The following is a 24,401-nucleotide window of genomic DNA, read 5'->3' as shown; positions in this document are numbered from 1 at the left end:
CAAAAATAACATTATAGGATTTGCAAATTAAAATTCGATATATAAATGTATTATCGCGAGATTTCTCGCGATCCTTTATTACCATTTTTCTTACATTTCTTTTATCACAGTCGATGCTACGAAATACATACACAGATTGCTTCTCACGTGTTCATATACAATAAATATACAAGAAAAACGAAAACTCAGGGAATGAATATTATTTTCTATTATTATATCCAGTTTAAATGTTCATTAATCGCAAAAATATACGTTTCAGAAGAAAACAAGGGTGGAAGGAAGAATAAAACTTTCAGCACTTGTTTAACTAACATATTGAAAGCTGACACTCGTTATTCTGGTTACAACAAAGAAAGCTGTTTAATGTTTCTGACCGATAATTACATAAATGTATTTAATCAGAATCGGGTATAATAATATGTAAATTTGAATTTTTTTTACTTTTAATTCCATGCAAATTGGAAATTCTAAAAATTTTTGATGTGAATATATTCACTTACTTATGACTATTATACCGATACCTGATTTTGATTAAATAATATAACAAGAAAAAAGAAAAAAAAAATAAACAAGATGTCATCGCGATGAAAGCATCTGTTACAAAAGGAAATTGCAATATGCAAAAAGGATAACTATGTTTGAAATTATCAATAATCTCAAACACCAAAGTTAATATTAACGACATTATACAATAGTTATTTCACACAGGTGATTAAAAAGGCACATAGGCGTGCATAGTCTGAGACATGTCGAGTCAGCATTTCGCTTGTTTATGAAAAACTTAGAAGGAAGATCGTAATTATCACGTGAAAAATATAAAATGACACCTCTATTTATGCTCATCTAACCGTATCTAAAAATGTATTTTTTAAACATTTTGTATTTGCACTTAATAATGTAAGAACATTGTTGAATTATTGAAATAAATAATTTAATAAAAATTTAAAAGTTAAAAATTCAATATTTGAAAAATTGAAAAAGTTTAAGATTAAAAATTCCAAATCTCAAATTTATGATTTTTCAGAAATTAATGCATTTATCAAATATAATTTAATAACAATTTAAATTTTACCCTATCAATGGAGGGTCAATGTTTGTCGCTCGACATCCTCGTGAATATTTATAAACTATTCAAACCGCAAATATCGATTATGAACGTCACACTCTTATATACGTGTAAACGTATAAGTATATATATATATATAATTATCACACAGAATTTTAAACGATATCTGTTTTGTTTTTTAATTCCATCGAGAATCGACCAATAATGGACGGATTTTTTCTAGAATTTATTGTAAATTTGAAATATTTTAAAAATTTCAATTTAAAAATTTTCAGCAAAAATTGTCTGCTATAATTCGAGCGTATACATCCTGCATTAGTATGAATGAATACATATATATATATAGGCACGTCTTATTTTTAATTTGTTAAAACAAGCAGTCGCAGAATTCTCCAACTAAATATTTAGTCCCTATTTTATGATAGTCAAGCGAAAATTCTCTCGTTTCGGCTACGTTTTAATTGCACTTAGAATCGAAGTGAAATGCTCTCATATTTGATTCTTTTGCTTATCATCGAGATCGTGAACAAACAACAGAATATCAATATATCTATTGGACTCGTACATATAAGACACGCATGTACAACTATCTAAACTTATTCATCGAACGTTCTATGCCTTCGAAATCATTCTCAAATTTCATTCGTTATACTTTTTCTTTTGCCTTTTTGTATAACTTTAACTGCTGTCCATTAATTTCTATTATACTTATCATAGTTTGCTCTTACAATTCATTTAAAATTCAATTTAAATTTACTAATTATTTACCAACCTATAATATTTAATACAATAATCCTTCTATCTTTCTAATAAGTAACATTTATCATATATTGATTAAAATGAATTAAAAGTCTCGTTGAAATATGGACAGCATGTATCAACTATTCACAATCGATCATATATCTTACTTAAAATTCCATCTTATACATTAAAATTTCTCAAGGAACATATCCACAGAAACACGCTTCTTTATCCACCACTCTTCCCGCAGAAAATCTTTTCTCGTCCTTCGTTCTCCCTTCTTCCGACCACCATCCCGGAAATCCTCGACAGACAAAGAAGGCACTTGGTTATCCCGGCGAGAAAGGTCCACGATACAGAATGAAGGTTGAACGACGATGCATGGCTCGCGAGCATACTTTGAGGGGTCATCACGGCCGCTCCATGGTCAACCATGATGGCGGCCGTTTCGCTTCTCTCCCGCCATTTTTCGCCAGATATCGACTGATCTCGATGCATCATCGTGAGGGAACAGGCTCAGAAGCTGCCGCATTCGCGCAACACGCGATTTCCGAGCGGCATCGGTGGACGGAAGTTGTTGATTACCTGCAACACAAAGGCGGCTGAATTAGGAAAAGCGGGAGCGTGATTCCGCCGATTGAGAATTCATTCATTTTCATGAACGGACGTTGACGCGACGGTAAAAATAAAAGGAAGGTGGGGGAAAGGAGAGGAGAGAGAAGAGGAAGGGAAAAGATAGGTGAAGTGGTGACACCCTCGCGAGAAAGGAAGGTTAATCGAAGTAAGAGGATAGGTGTTTGATAGGCGTTTCGTTCCGTCTTCGTGATGAAAATTTATGATTTAATTAAATTTTATTTTTATAAATAATTAGGGAATAAAGGAGTGGAGAAGAATTGTTGGATTTTACTTGAAGCTTGTCAATTGGCTTCTAGGATTTTGTACATAGGAGAATTTAGTAATATTAAAATTCAATTCTGTTTGATTTCATATACCGAGCTGTGAAATTTTTGCTGCGAATATTTTTAACATTATCTACTTTAGTTAATAGAGTTTCTTTGTTTTATGCTTAAGTGGCTAATTTATAGAAACAAAGAAGGAAACGCCTTGAAAAGCGAAATAAATCTGTTGAGAAAAAAAATATTAGCAGTTCATGGTTTAATGAAAATTTTCCACGTTGATATAAATAAACGAATGAACTGTGCGTTTGTTATACTGCTATGAATCAATCATTGTTGCTATAAATATTTTATATTGGCATAAGAGATCTTTGAGATTTGAATCAAAATTTTATTTAATCTTCGATTTGACTTTAAAATTAAATGTTTCGGATGAGAGATGCGAGAGAATCTTAATCCTTTGATCTAATGAAAAATTCAAAAAAATGAATAAATAAAATAAAATTGAATTTTGAATGCAAAAAGATCAATTATATAAGATATTCACGTATATTCCATGTTAAACACTTACCGCTCCATGATTTTCATGGCAGGGGCATTCCTCACCGCGGGAGAATTTACGTAAATTACGAAAAATATTTAATTGATGATGAGACACCTCGATGCATTTCTTAAAGAGGATCCAAGTAACGCTTTCGTTGCAAGGTGGTGTCGTCAACGATCCCAGATACGTCCAATAGCCATTATCATCTGTAAAAATATATAAAAAATATACATACCAAATTTCAATTCTTATCAAAATAAGAACGCGAAAAAAGTATAGAAAGAAAAAAAAAAAGAAAGAAAGAAAGAAAAGAAAAGAAAATTATTCCTAGATATCTCCAACAATCAAAACTGTCATCACGATAAATGAAAAATGCAAAATAACACAAAGCTTGGCTGTGGATAATTGATTAACGATACATAACTTCTTGCCCGATATATTAAACTGGCTGCTAATTTATTAATATGTGGAGCGCGAGAAAAATGGTGACGTAACTGCATTAAATAATAGTAATGCGCTCGACTGTGAAGAATTTCTTATTAAAATGACCTTCGTCAATCTTCAAAGGAATCGAAATAATCGTTAAAACATATAAAGAGACGATTTATATCCGTCTCTCCTTCGTTGAAAGATTAAAAATTAATAAATTTTTCAAAAGCCGCTTGAAAAACAAATTTTCATCAATTTTAAGCGGATCTAAACGATTGATGAGAGACATTTCGTTTGTGATTTCTCGAGTCTTTTGCGCGACCAGGATCGCGTGGCATAAATGATATGTTTTCTTCCTTTTAAAGAATCGAATTGATCGCCGTTGAAAAAAATCGAATGAAAATTTCAAACGAGTGTTTTGCGGTATATGGAAATGGGGGGAGGGGGGAACAAGGCGATTTTCCATTCCATAAAGACATAAAGGTGATCTAATTTGACATAAAAGGGAAATGTAAATTGACAATTAGATACTAACCGGGAAGGAGTTTGCTGGGATCGATTGGTTCCGTAATTTCTACGATTTCGCCTTTGTGCGAGACGTAAGGCAAGAGGCGAGCGATCTTCTCCATTTCCTCGTGCGTCTTTCCCACCTGCAATGAAAATAAATGAGTTATGCAACACATTCTATTATAATAATCGTCCATCTATAGTGGTTGTTAATATATATATATATATATGTTTATCAATTGAGAATTACGACGCGAGTTTATCAAATTTTTAATGAATGATGGATGAAGAGGAAAATGAAACGTACGAATATTAATCTTAAAATAATTTTAAGTCTAAAAATATGCATACAGTCATTCAACGAAAATATGAATTTTTTTTTATAAAGAATAGAATAGAGATTATGAGAAATTACAATGTCTTGTTTATTAACTTATTTTTCAATATTAAAAAAGTTATTATATTTAAAAAAAAAATTGAAACTTATTTTTCAAATTTATCCTCTGCAAAAAAATTAAATCAAATTATCAATAGTTAGATAAAAACTGCACGTCAACCGCGAAAATACATATTTATGGAAGAATTTCAACCGGTTTTATTAAGAACCAATTAGAAGATATGTTACTGAAATGTGCGAACGAGAAAATAAAACTTGTAGAAAAAAAAATATGTGCAAGAGTACGAGAACCTGTAATCAGTCAGGCATAACCGATATTAATGACCGTACATTATCATTAGATCGTCAAATGTTCATCAGTTTGCAATAACACATACATAGATTACACTCTGTCCAAGAGCTGTTAATAATGTAACTAGCGAGCACAATTTACAATGTGCTTTTTTTTTAGCCTCTATATTCCTCTTTAATTGCAATGAAACATGTGCATACATTACCTGTGTAGGTATGCATTTCCTCGATTGCTCTGAAAATAAATAGTTACACACAACGATCTATGCATTTTCAATTTTAAAACGAAGAAACATCGTAGGAATTGTGCTAATTATGAAAATTTGTTTTATTCGTGTTAAAATATATCTGTTTAAAAAATATCTTTTGTTTTTTTCATTTTTTTATCTATCGACAGATTATCGTCTAATTTATCGTCTATTTTTAAATTCAATGTCCTTTGTATTAATAGTTAATAGAGGAAAATTTTTTTCCACTTGATCATTAATAATTTTTCCATTTTCACTTACTTGTCCCATTATTATATCCCATTAGGAAATTATTTCTAATCAATTTTTCCAAATAAATATTAATTCCATCTATCTATAGTTTGTGCTAATTGATAATCTTACATCCGGCCTCATAATTCCTTTTTAGTCTGAGAGATTTCGCAAGATAAACCCGTTCATCTAATCGAAGAAACACGTTTTCCTTTCTTTTTTGCAAAATTAAAGTTAAAGAAAAAATTAAATCTCAAGTAACTGTAAATTTTTTTCTCAATAAATTTATTTTATGATAGTTATATCTCATAAATGTATCATAAAAATATATTTTAATCAGGATGGATAGATTTCACGTTCATAAATGCTGTAAATTTTAAATTTTAAATTTTCAAATGCGGCACCGGAAAATACACGCCTACGTGTTATATACCATTACAATTTCTAATAGATTTCGTGCAACACGAATAACCGTAAATAATCCGATTGATTACTACAAATTCGATGGAAACGACTGGTAAATAATAACCATTGTAAACAATTGGTTGCACAATATTACTTTTCGAATTGTCTTACCATTCCACGCTCTAACGAACGATTGCATAATAAATGCACGTGTTTTCTTATGAAAAAATTCAAATCTTTTTATACACACCTTCCGTAGTAGCAGAAAAATTTATTTTTAAATCAGATAGAATAGTTTGTCATTATAAAAATTAATTTTTAATGACAAAATTCCTATTTGGATTTAAATAAATTTTATATTCGACGTGCAAACGATTACTGATTAGAGTTTAAGATATGCTAATATATCCTGATCTCATCCACTATTTTTATCCATTCTATTTATTTTCAACTCGTTTCTTAATAAAAAATTTCCGTTTCAAATTCTTCGAATTTTCCGTTCCAAATCTTGCTCCTCTCGTACGAAGAAGATCGAGCAATTTCAATCATGCGCAGAAAGTGAGGAAAGTGACGAAACAAAGCGGAAGCGAACGATTAAAAGTCGCGCGCGAGCAAGCGGTTACGATTTGTCCTTGGCTACGCAATGGCCGACTAAAGAGAATTTCACTCTTCTAATGTTCGAAACAGTGGGATAATGATGCACGATCAAATACTTATGTAACACGTCATCGAATCGATGATGAAGTGTCACTGTTACGGATTCTGCTTACGCTAGCTTACGAGGTTATATAAAAGCTTGGGCAACTATATGTAAATATGTTAGCACGATGCATCCGTAGAAAAGGCATAAACCGCATCTAAACGAATTACGAACACGTTGCCGAGGATTTGTTGTCACGGCATTCTGTCTCGATTCTGTTTGCCTATTATAGTTCTGATGAAAGATTTTATTAGTTCGTTCGAAGTCACGTATTTCATTTTCTTCTGCCGTTCGTACCTTTTTTATCTTTTGTTTTTGATTTCTTGTCACGAAATCTTTCAGAGAATTTCATTGCATATTTGACACTTGTTGTCACCAGATACTTTCTATCAGTCATCATGTTCGTCGGCTATAATGTTTGTCTCTGTTTAAAAAGACTTTTTAGACGAGATTCGAGATTGTATATTCGTCCGTTTTATATTACTATTTTTATTTTTTTTTTTTTTTTGTTCTTTCGCAAGATACGCTTTAACGTTGTGTTTTATCACATGGAAATATTGAAACAGTTACGTATATATATATATATGATGTAAAAAGAATACTTTGAAGTTTAGATACAAAATAATTACCTTCAAGAATACGCCAAGAACAGCAAGACCATCAGACGCTTTTGCAGCTTCGGCAAAAGTGTTGTATTTACTTGTGTTCCAATGCACCAGATGCAACTGTAATGTGAAAATAACGTACAATGTAAATACAATTAAAAAAAGATAAATAAAAGAAGTTGATAATTATAACGATTTTTAAGATCGTTTACTTCCTTCTTTCGAAATTATAAAATTTTACAATAATTTAATTAATTAATAGAAATGATGGAATTAATAGAAGTTTCGAAACAAAATGTATATCTTAATATAATGCTAATATAATTCTTATATACTTATATAAAATACTAAAGAAATATAAATATAAATATATAAAGAAACTTTTATAAAAATGATAAGATTAAAATTATCATGATAATTGATGTAAATTATTATTATGTAATTATGAAAAATCAACAAATAAATGTTAAAAGTTCACATATGCATATTTTAAAAGGTTTTCTAGTATATTTTCCTTGTAATGTTTATATCATGATCTTGCCATAATAGATCTTATTAGTTAAACTCAATGAATATTTAATGACTTGTAGTAGCCGACGGTAACGATCATTAAGAATCATGCGATCAAGAAGAAAGTTGTTCTTTGATGTTTCATGAATCATCATAATCTAGCTCCTTCTAAGCATCATAGAAAACGAGTCATGGTTATGCCAACAAGTTTCTCAAATAATTTATAGATAGATAAGATTTTCGTTGCGTAGAATTAATCAACAGATAATTGATAGATAACTCATTTCAATATAATCTCGTGATAAGATTACAAAATTTGAATATTGCAGAATATTTAATCAGTTTAATATGATAATATTAGTGCAAAATTTCCTAATTTCAATTTTCTAGACTTCCATTATTTTTATGATATCAGTTATCAAAGAGAAAACACGTTATTTTTCATTTTTAATAATTTTACAAATTTGAAAATCAATGAATCACTCGTTAATCTTGAACAAGAAATAATTGTGCACATGATTTCATTATTTCCTGAAATTTCAAGAAATTCTGAAATATTTTTCCTTTTTTATTTGTTAGTTCTACATAAAAAGAAGAATGGAAAAAAAATTTTCCACTTAGAAACAATGATCGATATTATACAACCTGTATCTTTTTTCCATGACCTCTAAATGGCTAATTGCAATTGCTTATTTAATTATCACATTCCATTACACATAATAACCGTATATCATTTTAATATTTATCACGTTTTTTTCATTCTTCTCTATATATACACTTTTATTTATTCAATAATGTAATCAATAAAATAATAATTTGTATACTCAAGAAAATAGGGTCGAATAATAGATCCCCTCCAAGGCGTCAAAGATCCAAAGGAGAATGCAGGGAACAAGTGTATTTCTTAGGATCGTCGAAGAATGGAGTCGCAACCTTTTAACATCACATAGTTTGCCTGGTTGTTTTTCTCTAACAATTAATCATGAAAGAACTTCTTCGTTGCGTAATCGTTGTCTAGTTCTTTGCTCCTTCAACCGAAGTCATTTCTCACAAAGTTTAGACTCATGAAGTTTGAACATATTCTCTTTTACGTAATTTTCATACAAACGGCACAGACAGTTGCCATAATTCTTTGTAACTCTTGAAACAAACGTGGATAATAAGATGAAAAATTATTACCAAATTTTTACAATGTTATGAATTTAATCACTTTGTAAAAATTGTAAAATTTCTTTAAGAAATATTTTATATTTCATATCAATTAGTTCAAGATGTCAATTTAAAAGCAAGATATATATAATTCTAACAATATTTTTTAATTCGTTATTCATAAGAAATTACAATTTTATGATGAAAAATAATTATTAATAAATAAGAAGAAAGGGAAGAAAAAAACTTTATCTAAAAATAACAACATGAGTCGATGAATATCAATAACATTCATATCAACGTTAATACGTCATTCGTATTATCTTTCATATTTGAAATCAAAGTTTATTTTTTTATTTTATTGTTCGCATGATTAATTATTTAATCTTAAATGAGAACTATCGTGCTGTTTGTAATTTCGCAACAGCAATAAATAGATAACAAAATTTTTTTATCCTCAATGCGCTGTATATATATATATATATAAAATTAATATTAAAATGATAAATAAGAGAAAGTGATATCAATTTCTTTCTTCTTTTATAACAAAAAGGATTAAAAATAGCAATCAAAATAGCAAGAAAATAATTAAAAAATAGAAATTATTGAATTTACAGTGACGTAACATATACGTATACTCAATCAAAAATATTCGAAATTCGTGAGAAAATTCATTTCCAACTCGACTTGCAAATAGCAAAGGGTTAAAGATCCGATTAATGAGAAAACTGGTTAGTGGAATCTTTCCTCCAGACAACGAGATACACGCGTTCACGAGTACAGGAACAAGGTCGAGTCAAGAAGTTCGTGTGATGGGTGATTGTGACGCGAATCATGTCCCTTGATGGTGAATTATTAAACGATCTGAAGCCAGACGCTCGTCGTTGGGAATGTTTAGAGTGCACGGTTAATCGGTGATCCCACGTGCGTCCCTCTTAAAATCGTTTACAGCATTAACCTCCTCGTCTCGTGTTCGTGCGGGGAATCGAGAAAGATTTCGCGTTCCAGAAAAATATCCAGCTCTCCAGAGTATACTTATTCTCTGTGTCTTTTATTTATATATCTAACGTAACGCGAGGTTAGAGAAAAAAAATTTGGCAAGTGAAATAAATTTGTCACTGTCACGTTTCGAACGAAGACTGTGATAAAAATTGGATATTGCACAAGAGATCCAGACATCCAATTGTTAAAGACGCGAGCATAAGTGATTAAAGACTATATAAATGATTCCTCTTCGTTCTATTGCGCTTTCTGTTTGCAGAACTGTTCTTAAATCAATTATATTTATGATGATAAACCATAAGCATCGAAATAAAATTTTCGAATGGAATTTGTTATTTTTGCACTCTGCAAGGAGTGTAATCTCCATAAATGTTTCAAAATATACTATTAAAATTCAAATATTTTGAAGAATTAATTATCTTTTAAATAAACTAACCTCTCCTGCGAACGCTTGTCCATTCACAGTGTGCTCGGATCCTCTCGAGTCGCTGCATCCCCAATGACAGTGGTATTGTTCCAGTTTATACACGTCGTCCATTAAAGGTCCACCGCTTAAAACTGTAAAAAAGAAAAAAGAAAGAGAAAAAGATCATTACAAATTTATTTCATCGTACAAAACGAGTGCTAAAAATAAATATAAACTAAGAGAAACATCGTTTCCTCGTATCCCTTTTATCTTAAATTTACCATCAATCCTCAATAGTCAAAATTTATTGCGATTGTAAAATCTTTGTTTCCTTTGAAAATACGTGTAATTTTTCGTCGGCACCGTAGCAACGTTAACGCGTGAAAGAATCTCTAATTTTAGTCCGAAACTTCTTGTTGTGTAACGTGAAAACAGAAGTCAACAGAAAGGCTTCCATTACGGCGTTCGGGGCGAACGCGGATCGTTTCAGCATGTTGAATTACAGGATACGCTTGATTAGCCGAATTACGCGAACGATACTGTCGAGGGGATAGTAGCGGATGGAGAAATCCCGCACGCGTCATAAAGGTTAAAGAAGATTTATGGGGGACGGGTCAGAGTTGAACGCTCGAATCGACGAATACGTTTTTCGAACCGGATGGAGAAGATCACCTGGTTCAATTGAATATCTATCTTGCTTGATATGTTGCAATTTAAAGTTTTCCTTTGAAAAATCCATTAATTTTTTTCTTCATTCCGAGAGTTATACTTTCGATTTTTAATTAGGATTATCTTTATATAAAAATTTGATTAGAAGGATTTTCAACGTGATATATACCATATGTCGAAAAAATTAAGTAGTATGTAAACAATATATTATTTACGCATTATTTACGTAAGTACTTTATTTTATCTTATCGCGTAAATTTATATCATTATCACATTCATTATTTTAGTATTATCGTTTCGTTGTATTAGTTAAATTGTGTGTTATCTTTTTTTAATACTCGTTATCGTATATAATTATTTTGTACAATAATTTTTTTGGAATCAATTTTTATGCAATTTGAGAAAGAATCTTTTTTATTACTTGATTATCGTAAGATTAAAAAATCCTCCTAATGCTCACGAATGTTAATCGATTATCATTAATGTTACGTTACACGAGTGTGCTAAAGTTCATTCGAATATAAAATGTCATCTGTTTAAAAAGAGATTCGAAATTGTGAAATACCGGTATAGAGATTCGATCTTTTCGTTTGTTTTAAAAATTTAAATAAATTGAAATCGTGTAGGCATGCATATATGTTGGTGTCGGAAAAAATTTAATTACGAAAGATTCTTCAAGATGGAAATGTCAGAGATATTGCAATAAAGATATTACGTGGAATACAATTTCAACGAAGTTTGTATAATAGACAAATGAATAGTCACTTGAACTATAACAACAATACGTATTCAAATTTTTATAATAAGCTTGCACGACTCTTGTGTCATTCTTTCAACCGAAGAATCTAATAGCTCATTGAATAACACACAATATAACGATAACATAATTGTTTTCTGAAGGTGGACTGAAATGCAAATAAGAAACAGATGTATGTTTTCCAATTGTTTAAACATATATTTATCCTGAATAAAAAAAAAAAAGAAGGAAGCGCGAATGTATCGATGGCATTGGGCCATCGATTCCCTGAAACATTGCTCCATTTCCATCGTGTGAGAACGTTTCTACCGCGTATGAGCACGCATAATGCGTCACGAAATGGCCGTCCTCGTTTCGAGCACACACCTCGCGAAGGTAAAAGCCTCCTCGACAAGCACGAAACTGCCATTGAAACGTTCGAGGGAAACGCGAACGACCAACGATCCGCTTTGCACTCGTTCATTACGTTCGACGACTCTTCCTTCCATACCAATTACGTATTCTGTTTTCTCGTGCGATCATTTCCTATCATTATCTCTATTTCGTGGCCACTGTTATTCGATTTGCAATTTCTAATCCATCTTCGACTTTGCTTTGATCGAGTTTTTATTTATTTATTTATTTATTTATTTAAAGTAACGACCTCATATTTCGCGTAAAATAATTTCTTTGAATTTCCTTTGAAGTATAAATCGATCGTTCATGATTTACGATTTAAATCGAACGAATTTCAATTTCAAAAATTTCGAATAGAAGATAGTATAGAATTGGAAATATATTGTTTTAATTTGAATATTCAAATGCTTCCTTAACATGTATTTATGTAATCGATCGAGTGACTCTATTCTTATGTAATCATTTTTTTTAAATGAATCTTAAACATTAACCTGTTGCCTGGAAATATAAGGTAATTTATTAGTATCTTAAACTTGTCCATTTTTTATTTATTCAATTTTAATTATTTCTTATTTATTCAATTTTAATCCTCCATCGAAACAAGTTTCTTATTATAAATTTATCTGATTAATATTTCAATCCATTATACATCATGAAACGGTAAATTCCATGAGAATTCTATGGATAATATTAGATGTTGAATCCTTAGAGATCACTAGATATCTTTTCGTTCTTTAAAAACCATTTCATAAAATGGTTATATATCTACTTGACATAAAATATTATTTCTGTCCTCCAAAAATTGAAATGATATGTAATTCTATTTCGAATTTCTGAATTAATAACAACAAAAAGAGAAAAGAAATTATTCATCATTTCATAAATTAATACCAAACCAATTAAATTACCAATCGATAATTAGAAATGATTACAATGCAAAACAGATTTACAAACGCAAAAAACTAATTTTGGCACAGAGTTACAATATCAAACACTGTCTTCAATATATTAAATATTATTTATAGAACTCGAATCTCTTTTATCTATATCAACTTACTCGAACAAATTACTCGTTCGATTAACAAGTGGATAAGTTACAATCCATACTCAAATATAAACTGTTTCTTTGACAAAAATTTTTTTTCTGCTCATAATCCAACCAGGCCTTCGATATCGTAGATAAGAGTTGTAAAATACAGGATAAAGTTTTACAGCCACAAGATTTACGTTATGACGAAATGCAAACGCGAGCTTTCCCTCTGACGGATTCCTGTTAGGCTCTCACAATGTCGGAAATGGACGATTAGAGCCACGTTTCGTGGCTCTTGCATGCAACCAATTAGCTTCTGTTCGCGGTTAATGCTGAAATCTACTTCGAACCGCTTCAAATTAAGTCCGTCGAGCTTCATGGACTAATATTTGGGCCATCTTGATCAAAACAATATCGTATATTCCTTTTTGATCGATATTAGTTCGAATTAATAATCCATATAACGTAACATTCAATAATATTTATGTTTATGATTATACAAGAAAGAGATAAATCGAATTTGAATTTGAGAGAAAACACAAGAGAAGATAAAATCGCTGAGAAAGTTTATCACGGATCTGTTTTTATTTATTTCATTAATAATCAAGATAACGGTGTTTGAATATTAAAAGTTTATCCGAGAAACTCATTTTTCATTTTTGAAAGACGTCTCGTTGTTAATACACCGATAATTATCTTATTTGAAAAATTAAATTTCTTCTTTTAATACGCGCTTCATCCATCATTTTAATCCAGTTACTTTATTATTGCAATTATTATTATAAAATATCTTTTGATAAACGATATTTACCAAAGATCGAATCTGAGAATGAAAAACAAAGATTTGAAAAAAAAGTTGTTTTTTCCACGGGATCTCTGATCAGGAGACATATTTGCATTTCACAGTCGATCTGCAATTCAATGCTGGGGATCGAAATTGTTCTCACAGCGTGTACCGGACTTTTCAACTAACGAACGACTTCTTAGTTCCGCATTTAAATGCACGAACGAACGGCACGATACGGCACACCGCGTTTCTTAACCCCAAAAAGCTTTCTTTACCACCCGAATGATAAATAATATCCTTGGCCAAGCAACGATATCGCGAGATAAGTTCGTTCAACTAGTTGACAAGCATTCGTATTATGCTGACGTGAGTGATTAATACGAAACAATCTATGCATTGAATTTTTAATGCTATATATTATACATATATATATAATATTCCGTATTTTATCAAAATAATTATATTTTTTCAAACATCTTTGAAAATTTTTGTCGTAGAATTCCAATCGTACAAACCTCAATTCACCGATCATTGTCTAACGACAAACGTGATTTTGATCAAGTAAAATCTATAATCAATTTAAAAATTTCTCGAATGAAAAATGAACTTACATGTGCCTTCGCCATCGGTGTCCATCCGCCAGCAGTAACCTGGATTAACGAGTTTCCGGGATGCGGTTGCTGGATACTTCCAGCGCAAAGGTTTGCTACTTAAAGCCTCGTGATCGGATTCCACTTTGTCGGTTTCGATATTGACAGGACTCTGCCTCGATCCTGCCGCCATTGGGAACTTCGATACCCATGTGCTTGGTCCTGTAACAAAAAAAATAAATATTCTAATTAGTTTGATTATATAAATTGTATGGTCGAGACACGATAAATTTGAATCATTTCGTTAATCACGAATTGGTGTTGTGTACAAAATGATTGTACAATTTATAGTTTTATGGTATGCAAAGGTAAGATTAATATACAATTGTATGATTAGATAAAGTACAAAAAGGAGTATTGATCATGTTAGTTTCATTGGTATTTATTAAGCTTTGTATTTAATTCTTGTAATTCTGTACGATTATCCTTTTTTATTCTTTTATGTTTTTATGAAAGAATTAATTAATTTTAATCGAGTGTATTATCGCATTTTATTCTTTTTCAATGAGAAGAAAAAAAATACTGTTGTTCGACTGAAAATTAATATTATACGTGATTATCTTATAGAATTGTAGAATTAGAATTAAATATATTATAATATTAATATTTAACGATACAATTTTTAAAAAAAATTCCACGTTACATCGATCATAAAGTCTGTAAAATATCTCGACGTCGAATTATGATCATAGATAATAACACGATTTCGCAAACGATCGAAACTTTGCCAATTATCTAGAAACAAAAGAAACGCAATGGAAATTCGAAGATAAGGATTTATCGTGTTTGAAGTAATGCCTCAAATCTACGACACGTTAAATGAGATAATACAGATTGATAATATACAATTTTAATCATAGATCACGATTTTGCAATAGATAATAATCAAAGACGCCAGCAAAAAATTTCGAAAGTTCTTCACTGTTATTTGTACACGGTATATTCTTTTTTATCCATCACCTCGTCGTATAATTTATCGTCGTACAAATATTGAAACTAAGATTACATTTTTAAATTATGATTTAAATATATACTTGAAAAAGTTTGATTCCATTTTCTGAAAAAAATTTTTCATTTACCATTTCTGTTAATACTGAAGATAAAATGTGTAATCGATTATTTAATTTTTGAAAAATCAATAAATCTGATAGAATTCAAGATTAGATTTTGTGCGAATGAATTATCATGCCTATATAAAAATATATAATCTGTTTTTATTTCAAAGATTATTTCTTTGAAGAAATAAATAATTTATCGATAAAGTGAGTTTATTGGTTAAAAATAAACAGAGTTTAATTCGATAGGTCGTTGGACAAGAAAGTGAATGATAATGGCACGCGAATAACAACGCGCTGATTATGTAATAGTAAACGCATCGAAACAGCGTGTATTGGTCCAGATAATCAGAATAAATTATTATATTGATTTAAGACTCATGTTATCACGGATGCACGCGTCACGTGCTACTGTATAAACTTTCATCTTATCGTGACACGCGATTCTGATATTGGTAGTGATAAGTTTGCCTATTAAACGTCCTTCGATTAAACATTAGTTAGTGATTCTTTTCTTTTTCTATTCATTGAATCGTTTCTTTTATTTTATTCTAAATTGAATAAATAACTGAATTTCGTTGTTGTTTATTTGTTACTTGAAAAAATTTTCATACGTAATGCATTCGAGAATGAGAAAAATTTGTTTTCGTCCACTTTTTCATGAATCACTTTTTTTAAGTATGTATCCTGAATATATAATTTAAATAATTATATGCGTATATCAGTTATTAAATTTAATACAATTCATCGTTAATTTTGAATAAAAATTTCTATATTCGCTTTTAACAATCGAAAAAGTAAATAATATAAAATTTATATAAAAGATTTAAATAAATTAAAATAAAAAATTAAAATTATCTTTAGAATTCTTTAGAAAAGCAATTGTAAAAATAGTTTTAAAAAAGAAGACATAGATAGAGCACGAAGGATAGAATTGGAAGAATCGATGAGAAAAAATTTAAAAGTGAAAAATAAATATCTAATTTAAAAAGAAAAAAAAGTATTTTACTAGTTAAATACATATCAATAGGGAATTATTATTGATTTGACTACAATTAGCAATCGGTCAAGCGATATGATAGTTAAATGAAGATCATTTTCAGAGAGGGATAGGTCAAGGAGGATTTTTTCGTGTCAAGATCATGTGATGTTACACCACGATATTTTTATCACGAGATTTTGCAACAGATTAAAAAAAAGAAGTACAAGTGCGACAGAAGTGAACAGAGATAAAAATGAACAAGCAAACATAGAGATACAAATGAGAAGATACAAATGAAATTCAGATTTAAATATCTTACTTCCTATTCTTATAAAAAAATCGATCTCTCTTTCAAACATTTAAAAATTTTCTTAAAAAATATTAAATTTTTTAAACGTAATAATAACTAATCTTAAATTTGATTTTCAATAATTATAATAAAATATGTATAAAATGCAAAAACTGAAACTGAATTAGAAAAAAATTGTTTAATATTTTTTCATATTTCTCTATTTCTTTATTTCCAATCTTTCTTAATTAATTTTAATGAAATTTAATATAAAAGAACAATAAAAAAACATTTTTTTAATTATTTAATTATCTAATTCAGATCGTTTTTCTGTAAAAAAAAAAATATAAAAAGAACATTCTCTTAAAAATTTAAATATATTGTTTTTGTACCGCCATAATCTCCGCCACATATTCTCCTTGCTATTTATAGAATCTTATTGGCACAATTTGATGGTTCGATTTTGCGACATCCTTAACAATGGACCAAACACGTGACAATTCATACGATTCTCACGCTAACGAGTCACAACTTGGCAAAGTATAAATTTCATCAATCGTAATCCTTCATGCGTTACGAACGTCATTGCGCATTTTCATTTTATTTCTCATTAAATAATCATCAATATTTCTAATTAACAAACCAACGTCATTCGTTTCAACTTTGCAAAGTTAATCTACCAAATGACTATTTTTTTATTTCTTTTTTTTTCTTTTATTTTCCTTTCTTATGTATCAGCGGCAACAAGTCAATTATTATTCTTCGAAAAGCGTGGCATGATCGTCTGTTCGTCCCTGGGATGGGAAAAAACAGTTGTACCATGCAGACATTCTTTTATCACACGTTAGATTCCCGCGTGTTTTACAGCTGCGAAACAGCACGTGATGATGACATAATCCGTTCGACCACGATTATACTTGGTACGAACGATATTATACGCGCTATTAATTTGCAAAATGCCCTTTATAATTCGATCAACCGTATTCGTCATTTTCTTCCAATTTCCCGCCAATCTGCACAAGATATAAAAAGATTAATTTAGAAAAGATATATCTGATGAATTTTGATTCGAGATAAAAACGAGATTAATTTTTCTATATTTCTCGTAAGTGTAGGTTCAGCTTGATTAATCATTTCCGCCATTTTTTTTCTAATTTATCGTAATATGAATGAAGACATGAATAGAAAGATATATGATAAGTTTTGAATGAACGATGAATTTTTTTGTATATATATAAATTATTTAACTTTTACAGTTTGATTGATCATTTCCGCCATTTTCTTCTAATTTGTTGCCGAGATATGAATGAAAAGATATATTATGAATACAATTTATTAAATTTTTAAGAAATTTATTATGAGATGATAATTGATATTGAATATTCGAAGGTTAAAGAGTGGAGTAATAGAAAGTTCGATAACAACTGTCAAAGAAATTAATATACATAAACTATACATGTGCTTGGTAGTGATATAAGCGGTTACGAATTCGTTCAATAATTCCGGTTCTGTAGAAATATCCTACACATCACTTCCACTAAATACCTTTCTTTTTTTATGCTTTTTTATATTTACATTTTCCTTTCATTTCTTATATATATCTCGCACCACACATTAATTTATCAAATAAATTAATATGCATTAATATTCGTTTAATAAATATTATTATTATTAAAATGATATCAAAATGCAATCATCGTTCAGTTCCGCTAACGAAGGCTAATTCATTATGGCGATGTTTGACGTGTCTTTCGGCCATCTGAATACACAATTCAATCCAACATCTCTCCCATGCTTGTTGAGGACCTCCATTTATCGCGATCACAGAGCCCGCCGCGATTCGTGTAGAAAAATATCTTCTCGAGGTCGTCGAGAACTGCTCGAAGGTTCGTTCAACCTTGCCGAAGTCACGAGCGTAAACGCTGTCTCGATCAACGATTGCGATTTCGCAGTAAATTTCTCCTCGGACCTTGCACTCTGACCTTCTTAATACCTCTTCACCGAGGCCAATTCATGTTTTACTAAATAAAATGGCAATATTGTCACATGAAACCGGAAAAAATCGGACGAAAAATTAAAAAGAATCAAGGTGTTTCTAGAAAAATTAAATTAAGTGTTGAAATAAATTAAATTGATGAATTTGTGTGAACCTGAATTGAAAATTTATAACGAAATATTTTTTGAATGATACTTTTGATGTTATTGTACAGTGTGTATTATTTTAAAATCGAATGTAATTTCTTAATAAATACGCGTGAATAATAGTCACACCTTTTAAGTAAACCGGATAAAAAAGATGACGCGTTGCGTCTTCCTGTTCGTATTGTGTACCATATTTGATGGCATATGTCCATGCGATGACTTTAAACTAAGCTTAATTAAATCAAATCGTTGTTTTAAATGCATAACTTGCGTTGCTGATTAATTATCGTTTTTACAGGCTTTTTCAAAAATTGAAGAAAAAAATTAATTCGTTTTATAATTTCATAATTGAACATCATAATCATAAAATTTTAATTATTTTCATGTAAAAATTGAATCATCGAGATTAATTTAGTGAATGAGACTGATATGATATATCGACGAAAACAATATATAAAGCATCGAAATCAATATATGACTTCTATGTCTATAAGACAATCATCAAAATTTCATTCGTTTTGTTCTATTTTTCCACATTTCTATCCAATTCTAAATAATTCCAGAAGAAAATATAAGTGATACAGGTATGTATAAAATTGCGTTATGAAAATAATTCTTGATTCTTCGAAAATTTCTGAAGAAGAGTTCACAGAGTTTTCTTTAAATTTTCTTCAATTATCAATTAGATAAATTATTTCTTTTTCCTAAAATTATCTTGAAATATTTAAATAATGGAATAAAGTTAGATAATAAATTATGAAAACTTGCCTGGTTACTTTTTCATAAGTATGCTTTTAATCGATATTATATATTATCAATCGACAAAAATCATTAATGATTTTGTATTCCAGTGAAATATGGTATTGTATAAATAAAAATGGATCAACAATTGCGCAAGAAATAATGCAGAAACATCAACCTCGATCCTTTTATGGCAAATTCCTGTTTGACCCGAATTTCTTGATAATTATAGTAAGAAAAAAAAAAGAAAAGAATAAAGAAAAAAAAAGAAAAATACTCGTATGAATTTCAACGAAAGTTTGAAACTAGTCAAGAACAATAAAATGATCATATCAAAGATTTCTTTCTAAAACGCAACACGTGTCTGCAATTAAAAGCCTGCAGTGAAAAACTTCACTTTCACAAGTTATACCATTCCGAATATCTTATCTTGCATTTCATTTCTTAATTTAACTGCGATTCTCGAATACATTACATTATTAATTCTATTCCAATATTTAATTCGATCGATATTTTTCGATATTCGTAATTATCCGTTTATTCATAATTATTCTACGCAATAAAATATTCACAATGATACGATAATGAAAAAGATAATATAAATTAATAATTAAATCGATAATCACTAATGATATTCAAATCGATTCTTAATTAATTCCCACGTCGATTAACAGCGCCATGGATTTAAATGGTCGTAATAGTACAACTTCCGATCATAATCGAATGTCTCATAACGGTAAATATTCGAACTGATTGCCATTTCTCGGCCAAATCACCGGTACATGCTCGAAAAGTCAAATGACTTAATCGTTGATCTGCACGCCGGCAAGGAATTTATGCAAATCACAGTATCCGCCAGACTTCGCGATTACACTCGCGCCGGTTCAAAGATAGCGCTGACAAATTGGCCCCAGATTAAGGGCATTTCGGAGAGGCATGCACGGTAACCGGGTAAGGCGCAACAAAACTGGGTCTCTGACCCCTAACACACGCTTTCGTGTATACGTTTCACTTCGTTCTCTCTTGTGAGTATTTGCATTGAAAGTATGCACGTCAATATCGCTCCGGTTGCTTAAATATTGATATTTAATCATGCGTCAAATGATTTATTTATCATCGATTTAATCGGTTAGTTTCTCTTTGTTTAATGAAAAACTACCGGAATGATAGAAATTAACTATGATTCGATATAGACATAAAAAAAATGATTATTCTTAGAAAAACATTTTGTTTTTCTTGATTGAATATTTTTCTTGACAAAAATTTCGAAATGAAATGTAAACGTTTACACGATTAACACATATAATAAAATTGAAATGTACATATCTCGCAGTGAATTCTGCATAATGATAAATTTTTCATAATAAATATTTGTCAAGTCGAACCGTGACCTCATTTTTTTTCGGCGATCTATTTATGATATTTATACGTTTAATTTGGATCACATTTAAGCATGTTACACAACATCTACACTTCATTGCCGATATATTTAATTATTCATTATTCATCGCATAGTGATGTGTATAATTGACTTTATATATATGTATACACTCTCGTGCAACCAACTCGATAAAGCATACCATTCCATCTTTCAAATCACTATTACAATTGTAACAACTACTACATCAATGTTCCTCGTTCTTTAAGCACTTAGGTATTTCGCGCTCATGACCCTCTCGAATTAAAGACGTGATATTCGACTACAACGAACACAAGAAACCATGTACAACGCGTGCGTGTTCGTACCTCGTTACCAACGAACAACGTTCTCTCTATTCTCGTATTATGCTTACGTGTTACACGGCTAACACATTGTACGACACGTTCTAACGCGATTCATACATATTTGAGGTTATCCACGCTCGTATGTGTCAGTATACGCGGATTTCAAGTACACTCACAATCACTGGTCAGAATAATATACAGAGACGTCTATACTCGCCAGAACAGGTGCATCGGCCTGAAGTACGACCAGGAAAATTATTGATTTTCGTTTACCTACTGAGCCGGTTGCTGTCCTATGCTAGCATGGCGAATGCAACGCCGTCCCTTGGCACGACTGGGACGCCCTGTATTCGAAGACAATGGCCTTAGGTCAGTGAGCCTGGTGCCATCATGACACCGTGTAAATCGAATCTGGCTCGAAATGAGAACTGATATGTTATCACAGATCGAATAGTAACTTTCTCCATTCTTGTTTCCAGTTTCCGTTTCAATATTGAAAAAATAAGATCAGCAATGATATTTGAAACGATCGTTCGATAAATCGTTATTTTTTAAGAAAAAAGAAAAATATTGAAATGTTTGGTTATGTTTGCTACAAAAAAATTCCTAATCTGTTCTATAATTATAATCAAAATGGATATTGTATAATAATAGAAACAATAGAAGAAATCACGATACAAAATAAATTAATTAAATTGAAAAGATATGCGTAAATTAATAAAAGATGATCGATCAATGATATTGATTTTCAACAAAATCATAATTCAAAATAAAAAAGATTAGAAAATTTTTAGCGAGTTTTTCTTGCAGATACTAAATATAATATAATACTATTATATTATATTATATTTTTTAAAGATTGTTTATTTCTATGAAATTATTAAGTGATATTTCATCGATCGACGTCATATTCTTTATATTTATGAAATATCATGATTTGCAAAATTATAAATTTTTATAAATGTACATGTCATTTTTAAATTTTTAATTGACGTACATCAGTATTGTTATAATGTATTTATATCAGATATTTCTTCTTATTAGATAAACAATGAAGCATTTCAAAATTACAAAAATGATTAAATTGCATCAAATGCAATTGTTATTTGACAAAAATAAAAAGTTATGACAATAAGATAATATATTGTGAAATAATACAGAGATTGAAGTTCATATAGAATAAAACAATAAAAAAAATAAAAACAATAAAATTCATTATTCTTCATAGAAACTGAGTTGTTATTATATTCTAATTTTTTAAAAAATCTAAATATATTAATGAAGATTAATGTTTCACAATTATCATTTTAAAAAACATAACTATGCTTATTATATATTTTAATCTAATTTTTTTTATTATGTAAAGATTATATTCGTTGCTTTTATGAATCATGATATGGTGAATGGAATACAAGAGTAAAAAATTAGAAAAAAATAAATATTTTCATTAACTAGAAAAATAATTTTATAATATATAAAAGTTCATGATACATAAAAATTGCAATCAATATAAATATTCAATTTTTAATGAAATATATTTAAATTTATAAATAACGTTAAATAAACTATATATTAATATTTTTTAAAGTAAATTATTTAAAATTATTTAGAAAAATATGAAATATAGAAAAAAATTTGAAATAGAACATCTCGAACATTGGAATGACTAGTCGAATAATAACGCATCAATTCGACTATTTGTTATAAGACAATTCGCTTTTCGTTACACATTTATGGAATATCTAACGGATGTCACAACAATTTATAATTCTAATCAATGATCATGTTAAATGGTAAAAAATGGAAAGGAACATTGTAAACGTGCTTTCAATTGAACAAATTAAAACAGTTGAGATTATGTTATTTTTCTTTTGTAACACAATTTTTATATCTTATATCGATGACATTGCTATTTTTTCTATCTTTGATATAGCAGAAAAATACACGAAAATTTGAATATTTTATTATTCGATGTAAATAATGTAATAAGTATTAAGTAATATAAATTTAAAAACATGTATATCTGTCATAACTTTTTGTTTTTATTCGATATATATGACATTTATATATAACCAAAAAAAAGACTCACCATTTTGGACAGAGTAATCCCATTCGTTTTTGTCGGCCATTTCGTAAAGGACGATCACCTTATCGAAAATTCAGGTCCGCGAAATTAAGATCCGAGTAGAGTTTACTGCCGGTCGTCTTGTCGGTTTACAATTTTTTATTAAATTGAATACGTCACTATATTGCGTTTTTTTTTTTAATCTATTATATTCGCGGGTCGTAATTATCGATAATTTGTCGATTAGATTCACTCTCGTTCGATTCAAAATTAAAATAAAATCGAGAAACGATTGTCAAATACACCAATCGTTGTCTAACTTTTAACTTATTTCCGTGTTGTATTACAGATATTTTCGATTCATGAACATAAAAGTTCTGATAATTATATCAATACTATACAAATTAACTTTTGGAAATGCATATATATAAAAATTTATTAAAAAAAATTATTTATATCTATTAAAGATCGAAGCAGTAAAATGACTCACAACACAAATCATCCACGAATGCGACGCCGGCCGGCCAACTACTGGATTTTATACGCGCTTCGGTCACGTGACTCTTACTATGGAAATGTAAGTGACTGCGCATGCGCTAGTAAATGTTTACACGTGCAGCGTCAATCCCCACCATATACTAGCTAGCACGTGCTTACTTATGATCAAACATGATAATTTTTATTCCAAAGTTTTCGAATTTTTTTATAAATCAAATAGATTAATTTGATACGTTTACTTTAAACATTCATAAAGCAATAAATGATTGAATTAATCGCGTTTGTTGGCTAATATGAGTTCGTACTATGAGAAGGATAGTAACTAGCGATTTAATGCTTTAATGATTCATTTTATAATCTATTTCAAACGAGAACATTAATCTCGATGAGATGATAAGGTAATATAATACGCTACAATTGTCCTATCAATTGCGATGAGAAAAAATCAAATACACTCCTTTATCGAAATAAAGTGCAGTAAACGATTT

At 29.7% G+C, this 24,401-nt stretch overlaps 1 protein-coding gene and 1 long non-coding RNA gene across 2 annotated transcripts; one reads left to right on the top strand and one right to left on the bottom strand.

The window, feature by feature from the left end:
- Positions 1-42: 42 nt before the first annotated feature.
- LOC107996593 (carbonic anhydrase 1) lies at positions 43-23,981 on the bottom strand. Its single transcript, XM_017054736.3, has 7 exons — positions 23,440-23,981; positions 14,378-14,578; positions 10,158-10,279; positions 7,085-7,180; positions 4,212-4,326; positions 3,275-3,453; positions 43-2,392 (listed from the first exon to the last, which is right to left on the bottom strand). Exons 1-7 carry the CDS (start codon positions 23,477-23,479, stop codon positions 2,324-2,326), a joined length of 822 nt encoding a protein of 273 aa, XP_016910225.1. The 5' UTR covers positions 23,480-23,981; the 3' UTR covers positions 43-2,323.
- LOC133666071 (uncharacterized) lies at positions 13,992-14,617 on the top strand. The gene is made up of 2 exons (XR_009829630.1): positions 13,992-14,132; positions 14,264-14,617. It is a non-coding gene; the product is annotated as an uncharacterized LOC133666071 (long non-coding RNA).
- Positions 23,982-24,401: the final 420 nt, after the last annotated feature.

This window comes from Apis cerana, linkage group LG5 (genome assembly GCF_029169275.1).
Source record: "Apis cerana isolate GH-2021 linkage group LG5, AcerK_1.0, whole genome shotgun sequence".
In the NCBI taxonomy this organism is placed as follows: Eukaryota; Metazoa; Arthropoda; class Insecta; order Hymenoptera; family Apidae; genus Apis; species Apis cerana.
This window is presented reverse-complemented; position numbering and strand designations above follow the sequence as displayed.